Source organism: Rutilus rutilus, assembly GCF_951802725.1.
Source record: "Rutilus rutilus genome assembly, chromosome: 1".
Lineage (NCBI taxonomy): Eukaryota > Metazoa > Chordata > Actinopteri > Cypriniformes > Leuciscidae > Rutilus > Rutilus rutilus.
Genome location: NC_140209.1, coordinates 57,616,353 through 57,628,426, shown reverse-complemented (window position 1 = coordinate 57,628,426; position 12,074 = coordinate 57,616,353). Strand labels below are relative to the sequence as shown.

At 40.8% G+C, this 12,074-nt stretch overlaps 1 protein-coding gene across 2 annotated transcripts in view; it reads left to right on the top strand.

Annotated features, from left to right (window-relative positions):
• lmtk2 (lemur tyrosine kinase 2) overlaps window positions 1-12,074 on the top strand; it is a 43,091-nt gene that overhangs the window by 27,692 nt on the left and 3,325 nt on the right. For both annotated transcript variants that reach the window (XM_084402581.1, XM_084402580.1), the window contains exons 7-11: window positions 3,617-3,747; window positions 8,123-8,207; window positions 8,297-8,418; window positions 8,957-9,106; window positions 9,182-12,059. In XM_084402581.1, coding sequence (XP_084258707.1) covers window positions 3,617-3,747; window positions 8,123-8,207; window positions 8,297-8,418; window positions 8,957-9,106; window positions 9,182-12,059 — 3,366 coding nt within the window. The remainder of the gene's footprint in view (window positions 1-3,616; window positions 3,748-8,122; window positions 8,208-8,296; window positions 8,419-8,956; window positions 9,107-9,181; window positions 12,060-12,074) is intronic.

Here is a 12,074-nt window from a genome sequence, read left to right as displayed (position 1 = left end):
CAGCTATCAGTGGCTCGAGCCTCTGTTACTAGCTTTAAAATGACGTTTTGGAATTAGCAACAGAGGCATGGGATGAGATACGTAAGAAATTAGTCCTACCCTCAAGATTGTTTTAAGGACAAAACCTGACAAATGTCTCGAAATACATTATCTGAACAATGTCTTGAGGTGTGGTGACCGTAGTATAAGTGGAATAATTAACTCCGGTCCGTTGAAAAATAATGCACGCTCGAGGTGTAACTCCACTTTGCTTGTCATTACCAGCTCAGGTGTGCATTATTTATTTTGTAATAATTCAACGACCTGTCGTCAATTATTCCTTGCGTATGGAGCAAGAATTATGCTACTATTCCATTCTGAACCAGTGATGCACCGATTATGATTTTTCATGGCCGATTTCGATTACCAAATTTTTTTTTACAAGCAAATTTGGCCAATTTTGATAACGTTTGCCGAACGCTTTTTTTTTGTTTTGTATACATACCAATTTTACAAACCACTTCTGATACCAATGCATCTCTATTCTGAACATATCAGCATGTAATGAGTCGGCTTCTACTCATTTCCAGTTTGTAAGGTGCAGAACAGGACGATTTTTTTTAAAGACTGTATGTTCAATCACTGTGATTTTTATCTTTTACTTTATATTGAAATGTTTAGGTAGAGAGAAGCACATCTGAAAGCTCTTTGGATGGCTGATTTTCTTTGTGTATCACTGGTAACCACTGGTAACCCTGACACAGTGCATTTTAGAGAGAAATATAGCTGCAGGGTGCAACTGGAGCTGGTTTGCAGAATGCCAGTTGCTCTCTGATTGAGTGACAGTCTCTCCTGGAAAGGCTTTCTTTAGGGAGCTGCACTAAGCGGATGCGTGTTTAAAGGCAGACCGAGCCCCTGCTAAGATTTTGGGAGGGCTTTTGTATGTTTCACAATGCTGTGCTCTTAAAATTGCTTTAAAAACATAAAACAAAAAAGTGTACATTTCTTAAAGTCCCCCTGTGGTGAAAATCAAGATTTTAATGTTGTTTATATGTCTATGTGGTGTTTATAATATGCATTAAGACAAACCATGTGCAAATTCATAAGTCGACACCATTGCTGAGTATTTTCTCCTTAAAACTGCAGTGAATCAAAGACAGTCTCAAAAACACGGTTTGAAATCGCTGGTGTTTCTGACGTCACAAAGTACCTTGTAACCAATCAGATCAACGTGTGATCGTCAACCAGTGGATCTCTGAGCTGGTGTGAGTGAGTGGAGGCGGGGTTCATTTGCATATTCATAGAACCGCGCATACTAAATGAGGCAAGGTTGTAGAGTTACATTCAAGCTATTTTAAGGCAAGAAAAAACATTTAAATATGTAATTTTGGTGATCAAAGATGCGTTTTAAGGGATACAATTATTGAATGCAGGGGGACTTGCATCAGAAATGAGAATTTAATGACAATGACCAGTAAGAACAATGGGTATTACAAAGAAAGTTTAAAAGTACAACATCTGTTTGCATAATAGCATATGCAAGAAAGCTTAATGGTACTAAAAATATGCCTTTCCTTATGATTTTCACAATATTCACATCCTATTGAGTGAATGTTTAATGACTCCTACTCTTTCATTCATATCATAGACTGGTCATAAAAAATGGGCAATCAGTTTTAAATATGGATAAGTTAAAGGCAGAATTGATGGCAGTTTGCCAAACCTTATGTTGTGTGCAAACAAAGCTTGCTTTACAGGTTGGCTGATTTAACAGAAAGTTAATCATATATTACACGGCTGCCAGCTGTAACGCTGTTTCTCCCACATCATTCCAAAGGGAGAACTTCGCCCTGTGTGTCGCTAGGAGTCTGAGATTTCAGGATTCTCTCGAGACCAGTGCATACGCACTACTTGACTTGTGTAATAATGCTCAGTTGTTGAGCAAGAAAGATTGAAATAGTGGAAGGAAACTATTCGAAAGGATTTATCTGACTAATATATATTTTTTTATTGAAACATGGCTACAGGTGGAGGCTCTGAGTGTGCAATTTTATAAAGCAAAAGTGTGTCAATCAAGTGTGCTTTTAATGCAGTCAAGTCAGTGATTTTATTGTGACTTTTTTAAATAAAAAATACAGGACGGTTTCCCCACTTTCTATGCAAGACCTGCAACATTGTCAGAATTCATAGTTTTCATGTGGCGTCACATCCTTAGGAGGGCAAAACAAGGCTTTCCTCCGTTGTCCGCCAGTTAAATTTACCAGGTTTGCACTGAGTACTAATGCAGTAAGACCTAATTCTGTACACACCTTATTAATGATGCATACTATGTACAATCAAGCAGATAAACCCAGAATATAAACACAGCACACAGTTTCACGTGACGCGTTTTTCCATAGAAAACCATTATGAAAAAACTCTCAACCATTTAGAGCATTGCGTTCATATTCTGGGCTCATCTGCTTGCCTGTATGCATCATCAAAAAGGTTTATATGGAATATGATCTTTAAATATCACTTTTAGTACTTTAAGTCTCTTGAAGTGTTTTTCAAACAAGTGTTTTATAATGTCCCGCTGGTTTTAGGGATTGAAATACTGCAGCAGTTACTGTATATGGCTCACAATTGGCCAAAACTTGCGTTTTGCTCACATATGTGACCCTGGATCACATGTCGCACGGGTATATTTGTGGCAATAGCCAACAATACATTATATGGGTCAAAATTATCGATTTTTCTTTCATGCCAAAAATCATGAGGATATTAAGTAAAGATCATGTTTCATGAAGATATTTTGTAAATTTCCAACCGCAAATATATAAAACATGTATTTGTGTGAGTGAATGTAGCACAATCGCCAACATAAATGGACAACTTTAAAGGAGATTTTGTTTTGATTTCTTTGCACCCTCAGATTCCAGATTTTCAAATAGTTGTATCTCGGCCAAATATTGTCCTACCCTAACAAACCATACATCAATGGAAAGCTTATTTATTCAAGCAATTTCAGGAAATTGACCCATGTGACTGGTTTTGTGGTCCAGGGTCACATATTTCTAAATATTCATGGCTTGAAACCGATGGAAAACTGTGCTGCAGCTCTATGGATGTTTTGCCTTCCAGGTGTCCGTGCCAGTCACGTTACTGAAAATTATGAATGATGTGGTTCAATGCAGTCTCTCCAAGAGCTAAACTGGCCTGTAGTCTTTGGGCCCAGAAACCCAGCACAGCTGAACAGCCCTGATCTGCCCGCTCTGTCTTACTGCTGCTTCTTTATTTTTAAATTACTGTGACACAGCATATAGTAGTCACTATTAAACAGCCCTTCCCTTATTTGGTCGAGTTATCCATTCGGCAGTCCAGCATCTGTACAGAGAGAGAATACTGCCCCTCTGTGGCTGCTTCCACAAGTTACCTTTCACACACAGGCTGTTATATGTTCAGGCTGGTTTACCCTCGACAAAACTTGATCATTTCAGTCTAAATGCTGTATGTGCTGTTATATCTGCTTCCCAGGATGCTTATAATCATGTTTCAGCAAATTGTTTGCTTTTGTGGTCTTAAAACTTGATTCTGTGTGGCTGTGTTGTGAATGTCCTATAACTCTTGCCCCCTGTGTTTGTGTTTTGGTGTGTAGGGGGACCTGAAGAGTTATGTCTCTCAGCATGAATGGCTGTACAGGAATGGAGAACTGCTACAGCTGCAGAAAATGGCCTGCGAGATCGCTGCGGGAGTCACCCACATGCACAAACACAACTTCCTGCACAGGTTAGCCCTGCACATATCACCTTCGGCTCACTTTGCATATACAGTATGTGTCCATTCCACTTCTCAGTGATTTGACATTGCTTAACCTTCATGCGAACATCTTACAAGTAGGTTTAATGCAACACATTGCATCCATCCGAATGCACGTGTGTGTGTTTTTGTCCAGCCTTTCCTTCTCAGTGCTGGCCGTCCTCGTTTTTTTTCCAAAATAGGCCACGGTGCTGTAAAAGGCGACGTTGCACTTTCTTTCTTCCCCTTCCAGTCTTCTGGAGGAAGGTTGAGTTATCTAGGGTGTCTTGCCATGAGCGCGTCTGTACCCTCCTGCATGCTCAGAATATGCTGAAAGGTGTCCGATTGCACAGCTCCGCTGGATTATGGGGTTGTTGGCTGTCCTCCGCTGCTGGGATATGATGATTCTGCGGTTTGAGCGTAAGAGGATCCCCTCGTAAGGGGCGCGGGGCGTTGGCGGGGTCGTCTGGGATACAACGCCAAAGGAGGCATGGAGATTCCTTGCTGTTGTTGTGGCCGTCATGAAAATACTTGTGCTCTGGGATTTTTTGTTTCAGAGGTGATTTACTGCAAAACGCTGTTTGACACTCCCACTACATGAGCTCGTTCAGTTGTCTGGAATGGCATGAAGTCCAAAGAGCAGTGGTATCTTGTAGGGCTGGGAGAAAAAATCGATTCACGATCGATATTCGATATAAAAATCGATATTTTTGTCCTTGCTTAGATGAGTTTAACAGAAGTTAGCCACTTTCGTTCCAACAGAGGATGAAATGTGTCGTTATCTATGAGTGTTGAGTGACGTAATATCCCAAGTGGACGCGTGGAAGAGATGTGAGACTGAAAGCACTGAAAAGCCCTCGTGCTACTCATATGCTGAGAGAGAGATAAGACAATAGAGCTGCACGATTCATCTTTATAAGACTGTGATCTCGATTCAAACGCCCACGCGATCTTTCAATTCGTCCGTCTATTAAACTTTGACAAAATCATATCGCAACATTCAAAGCTGTGTTGGCGCTGCTGCTGACCCGGAGAGAGTAGTCATGAAACAGCTTCAAACTCATAGTATCATTATTTCTGTGATGCAATAGTTAAAATTATCATAGAAGTACTTGGATAAGTTTAAAGTTCAAATATGAACACTGATGTCTACGATAGCGATTAAAATCAGCTTTTGATAGAAACTTGGTGCTTAAAATAACGCATTTATCGATTACATTGTTTCACCACTAAGTGGCGACAAGTGACTGTTAAAAAATGTATTTATCGAATAATTTATTCAAGAGAATGTAGTACTGTATGATGCTTCTGAAATAAAAGGCAGAAAGATGTGACGATTTGTTTTTGTAAATATGACTCATCTTATACATCATGTACAGTCTGTATAAGTGTATGATTTAACTTTTCTCGATGGTCTAGTGTTAAAAAAATTGCAATATATTGCAATATCGAATCGTAATACTTGTAGAATCGCAATTCTTAAAAAAAATCCCAATACATATCGTATCGGCACCCAAGTATCGTGATAGTATCGAATCGGGAAGATAGGTGTATGGTCCCAGCCCTAGTATCTTGGGAAATATAGCCATTTCAGCAGCTTTGCATGTCCAAATGCAACCTTTTTAGATTGCTCATGTGCTAAAGGCCTGCTGAACCCTGTTTACAGTCATTGGTCTATTTTTGGGGGTCCGAGCATTAAAGGAACAGTAAAGGAACTCTTTTAACTCTTTATTTTTATGATTTTTATGCCCTAAAGCAGGCGTTCTCAGCCCTGGTCCTCGAGGGCCACTTTCCTGCAGAGTTTAGCTCCAACCCTAATCAAACACACATGAACCAGCTAATTACCGTATTTTCCGCACTATAAGGCGCACCTGATTATAAGGCGCACCTTCAATGAATGGCCTATTTTAGAACTGTTTTCATATATAGGGCGCACCGGATTATAAGGCGCATATAGAATAGAAGATACTGCAGTCAAATGTTTGACTGGGTTTGCGTTATGCAGTGGTCACCAACCTTTTCAAGCCTAAGATCACATCCAAAGTCCAAATGTAAACCAAGATACCTTGTTTATACTCGACGCGTCCGCATGAGCGCGAAGTTAATAAAAAAAATTATATCCGTCTGCTCAGGCAGATTCGGCTTAACAGCGCGCGCGCCTCTGAATCCGAAGATGCATGACTTTGAGCCGAATCTGCCCGAGCAGACGGATATTAGTAGTACATCTCATCACACCGGCACCCAGTTTGCGCGTCTAAATCAGTTATATGGTCTGGTGTTCAGTCTAAAACAAAACAGTTGCGTCAAGTATAAATGCCTCGTCTGTTTGGGGAGTTGCGCGCGCAGTCAGCGGAGGCTCGCGCTCCGGTGTCAGGCGAAAGTATAAACAAGGTTTAAGTCAGCGGGTGTTTAACAGACGTTAACATAAGGCGCCAGATCCACATATAAGGCGCTCCGGATTATAAGGCGCACTGTCGTTTTTTGAAAAAAATAAAGGCTTTTAAGTGCGCCTTATAGTGCGGAAAATACGGTAAGCTCTTCAGGATTACTAGAGAGCTACAGGCAGGTGAGTTTGATCAGGGTTGGAGCTAAACTCTGCAGGAAAAGTGGCCCTCGAGGACCAGGTTTGAGAACCCCTGCCCTAAAGTATCCAGGCATCAAAACAGAAAAGTGCAGACTCTTGGTAAAAGGACCCTAAATCCTACCCACTAATCGGGCGAGCGCACAGACACCCACCCAACATTAGGTGGCACTATAATAAGGAAGCTCATTATGAACTATAGTAGCTGGAATAATTTTAACTCTCTGATTTCACGAGGTCTGGCAAATCTGTCATGTTGTTTTCCATTTTAAGGTCTGATATCTCTCAAAAGAAATTACAGAAAATTGCTGTCTTTTCTAATTTTGTGTAATTGCCTTTATTAGTTTTTATTAGCTTTTATTTGTATTTTCATGTAGAATTTAATTTTGGCAACTAGCTGAAATAAAATAATCTTAAGTTTTAAAAATATAAATTTTCTTTATTTCAATTGACCTGTTTATGGATTTAGCTTTAGTTAACAATAATAACCCTGATCTGCACTTGTGAATTTTCCATGTATGGCTAAAAGCACAGCTCTGCTTCCCTGTGACCCGCCAACAGTACTGTATTTGCCCCCTTTTGCCAAGGCCAGAGTATCACGTCTAAAATATCTGTCCATTTGTCATGCGGCGGATTCAGTGAGCACGACTAGAGTCAGCGGTTTCGCAAGAGAGGCTGTAAAAGAGAGACAACTCAGTAAAGGTGGGCAAAGCTGTGTCCTCCTATCCCACTCACTGCCTAAATGGGCATATTGTTCCCCTCTGGGTAACTACCACAAAACAACAACAACAACAAAATAAAATGAAGCAACATTGGACACTTCTGCAAGTCTGTTCACAGAAACCACACTGCAAAACAAACCTATTACTTCTTGCATTGTGTTAGGAAACAAACAGACTCACTTGCTACTTAATTATCTCTCCACCCTGTCAGTTTTGCACTTATACTAATTGGACTCAAAGTGGATAGAGATGATGACATCTTTGTGATGGGTTTGAAGCTTGAAGCCAATTTTTATAAAGAATATTGCTTGCAAATCTTTTAGTTTGGAGTCCTGCTTTAAGCTGGTTGTATATTTACATTAGAAGGGGGCGAATGGGGAAGAAAATCTGGATCTCTTCTTGTAAACATTGAAGCGCCATTTGTTGTATCTTGTGGCATTGGGTCCCATTCACTAACCGTCTTTGTGTGTAAAACCTGTATGCGAGTTTCTACCAAAGGTTTGCACTTACTTTTTTCTACTTTTATGCAAAAAAATTGGATATATGCAAAAATCACAGACATGGAGGTCTTAGAAACTTGGAAAGTGTTGAGACAAAATGTTTATTTACTACTTATTATTAATAGATTATTATTATTATTAGGAATTAAATCACTGAATGACCTTACATTAAGTCTCGTTTCAGTTTTCAGAGTAATTGATAAAGTAATTTCAGAGTAATTGATACTGTATAAAGTTTTTGGTGGATGAGATCCAAATCAAAATTCACACTGTAATTCATATTTTCTAAATAAAACAATTTACACATGCATATGTTTATTTTTTTTTAAATATTACCTTATTTTAATTAAAATGAAATGATTAATTCATTTTGAATTAAAATCTTCCGGTGAAACGGCATACTTCAAAATGCATCATTGCAATGCAAATGCATTTTTTTTTTTTTTTTTTGTATTACGTAGTTATGTAGGCAGTATAGTTGATGCATCACACTACAAGAGAACCATTTTATATGTGAATGTTTATTGAAAGCATGTCAGGTAATTTTTTTCTTCCTATCACAGTGATTTGGCTTTGAGGAACTGCTATCTCACAACAGACCTGACCGTCAAAGTAGGAGACTATGGCATTGGCCCTACGAGTTTTAAGGTAAATCTTGAAAAGGCATCATCGTTTTTTTTTTTTTTTTTTTTTATTATTGAACATTTTTATAACATTATTTATCTGTCTCCTTGCAGGAGGATTACATCACCACAGAGGATGACCAATGTGTAGCACTACGCTGGCTTTCCCCTGAGCTGATTGGTGAGCTGCATGGGGGCTTGATCACATCAGAACAGACTAAACCCAGCAATGTTTGGTAGGTAACTCAAAATGATAGGTACCTTACGTATACTTGTTTAACAGGATGCACTTTTGCAGTCTCATGTCTTTTTGAGAAAAAAAAAATATGTTGAGGGAAATGGTAAATTGCGCTAGTGATGTTGTGGTCTCTCACGGCAGTCGGCAGATCAGAGCACTCTGTAAGCGAGGTACCCGCTACACTTGTCTGAATGCAGGGTCATAAATTTTAAAGGTCTTTGACTCTTAAAGCATCTGAATCACTCTGACTGATCAAATGATGGCTTAGATGTCAGCCAGTTATTTCATGAGCATATTAAGAGGTCTTATTACAGACATACCCCTTTTTATGTTTATGTTGAATATGGATATTGGATTTCTAGTGTCTTTGTTAGTTTAATTTTTGGACATTTGAGTTACATTAATAAATGACCTGGATTTAAAAAAAACTGTTTTTTTTTTGTTAATATGCTATAGATGTAATATTACAATTCAATTATATTACCTATAATTCTACATTATATGTTCATAACAGAACAAGATTTTTGTGTTTTCAGGGCACTGGGTGTGACATTATGGGAGCTGTTTGAAAGTGGAAAGCAGCCGTATCCTCACTTGTCAGATAGAGAAGTGCTTCACCATGTGCTCAAGGATCAACAAGTCAGACTTCTCAAGCCACAACTGGACTTACCATACTCAGAAAGATGGTTAGTCCTTCACAGATTTATAAACAAGATCGGTTTCTCTCTAGAAACGTCTTAACTGTATGCTTTGGTCTACAGGTATGAAGTTCTACAGTTTTGTTGGCTGCCTGCAGACAAGAGGGCCACTGCTGAAGAGGTCCACCGCCTGCTCACTTACCTCCGTATGCAGGGTCAGAAAGATGTGGAGGATGACTTCGAGCAGCGCTGGAGCTCTCTCAAACCCAATCCCACTACTCGTCAAGCCACCGTCAGTCATTCCTCCTTTCCCATCCTGGAACAGTTTGATGACGGCCGAGAACCAGACGAGGTGCTCACAGTCACCGAAACGAGTCGTGGACTAAGCTTTGAATATGTGTGGGAGGCAGCCAAGCATGACCACTATGACAACCACAATCGTTCTGCCTTGGACACTACTTTGAATTACCACAGTATGTTCTTTCCAGTGCCACGGCAGGATATTCAGGCTCATTTCCCTGACACTGTAGCGCAAGCAGATGATGACAGAGTCCCGGAAACCTTGCCAGTTTTTGATGCACATAAAGCATCCTCTGGAAATGACTATTTTATTAAGTTGGAGGAGCTAGATGAGAGTGAAATTGGGATGGGGGAAAGTCAGGGTGCTGAAGGTACCAATGCTTCAGAGCAGGATCAGTTTGTAGTCTTACAGGATGTCCGATTGGATGAATCAAGTACAGATGCTGATTTCTTTCATCAGAGCATTGACTCAAAAGACTCTTTCCTTCAGGACAGCCACATATGGTCCTCAAGTGAACATGATAGCCCTTACCATACTAACATTTTCAGTGAGGGTGATGCAAAACTGGAAGATTCTCATTCATTCAGGGGAGGTCTCATGGAGCTCCCAGAGATGAATGTACCGAAGAGGGATTCTGATGGTGAAACTAATAGTAACAAGGCAAGTAATAGTTTTCCAAAGTCTTTTTTAGGGGTTGGACCAGAAGCCATTCATCTGGAGATGTCCGATAAGGACAGTTCAGATTTCATGATGCTTCTAAACACTGAGAAACTGGCTGAAAACTTCTTGTTTCTTAAAGATAACAGCCTAATGAAGGACAAGTCTGCGCTCTCACAGCCCGACTCAAAAAATATAGAGGAGACCATGAGCTCCATTGTTGAGACGGATGTCTCAGATAGTGTAAACCTTACAGGTGAGTCTTTGAAATCAGCTGTGAATTCTACGCAGCTTAAGGATGAATTCTTGGACTTAGTCAGCCCGATTTTAGAAGATTTTCTGTCGCCTTTGAAAGGAAATGAAACAATGGTGCCTTTTGATATATTAGTAACAGGAGAAACCTGTAGCAACCACCTGCCAGACTCAAATGGCTCTTTGCATTCCCCAAAATCTGGGAATTACTCCTCTTCCGAGTCTACCTCTGAGAGTGTTGAGGTCATTGTTGACAGTCCATCTGATAGTCATCAGTCCCTTGAAAGTGCCACTACAGATACACTGCATATGTGCATAGATGCCAAACCCCCCAGCCTTGAAGAATGCTTTGGAGCCTCAAAGGAGAATGGGCAGTATAAAGGAATCATAGACACAGCTGTGCTTAGCTTTACTACGTCACCTGTTGGTGAGTGTACAGAAGGTGGCCTCACTGAAGGTCTAACAAGTAGTGACTCAATGAGTGATATAATGGAGCTAGACAAGAAGTCCGCCAATGATATTGCACTCTTAGAAGCCATCGATCAAGATCAAGAAACTTTATTGGACAACCATGTAACTCAGGACATGTCCTCACTGTTGGTTTCAGACTCCTGTCTTGACCAAATAAGTCAGGACAGCCTTCTTGATGATAGCACATTATCTACTCTTCCAACCATTGAGAATTCGGCTGAAACGCCAGACTCATTAGATTCTTTGGACATGCATAGGGATGTGGTGCATGGACAGTCATCGGTAAATCCTGTAAATAATAAGCTTCAACCTCCATACAAAGCCGCTGACAGTGGGTATGAAACAGAGAACTTGGAGTCACCCGAGTGGAACTCTCAAACAGGCTTGAGGGATTCCTCTGAAGAGAATGAGGCGAGTAGTGCCGTGGAGCCTATGGCACTGGTTCCACCGGAAATCGTTGTGTCTGAGGCGGACATTGTACCTGATGTTCAGGTAAATGCTGGTAGAGTTGATCACCAACAAGAACTTGGTGAAGTTCCCTTGGGAGGAAACTACAGAGACTCTGCTTACTTCTCAGACAATGAGGAGCTAGATAAAAAGAGTGATGACATCAATGGAAGCGGCCCAGGAGATGCTTCATTTTGGCTCCAGGGTAATCGAGAAGCTGGCGAAAGTCAAGGAGCTGAAGCTGTTGAGGAGCATTCGGTGTCCGAGATATCCCATCAATCTGCAGGTCCTACTTTAGAATCAACTGATGGTGATGTACAGACTCCTTTGCCTGAGTTGGTTCTCACCACTGAGGAAGATTGGAGCCAGGATAAACCACTGACTGGTGACGACTCCGACCAAACTCATCCCCATGCAGCCCCAGAACATGCAGCAACATCACCTACCTCAACGCAGCCCTCAACAGACGTCAAAGTCCATGCAAAGCTAACAAGGACATATGCTGGGGAGGGAACAAAGAAAAAAGAGCCAGATATGGAGGGGAGATATTTAGGAAAGCTCGATGGATCCTCAATGGAATATGGCACTGAGGATGGAATGGATGCTGATGAAGAAGATGAGAACAGTGATGAGTCCGATGACGATATGCGTGCCTACCGATTACACAGCTCTAGCTCTGAGTGCAGTGAGGATGAAGTTGTGCACCCGGTACCTGTTATCATCTCGGACAACAGCAGTTCCCTCAGCCTCAAAAGCCTACTGAAACCCAAATCCCTTCAGTCTTCTCAAGCGACATCAGAAGAGGGCAGCGATGGAAATAATAGACGTGGCGTGTCGTTCTTTGATGACGTCACTGTCTACCTTTTTGACCAGGTCAGATGTTTCCCT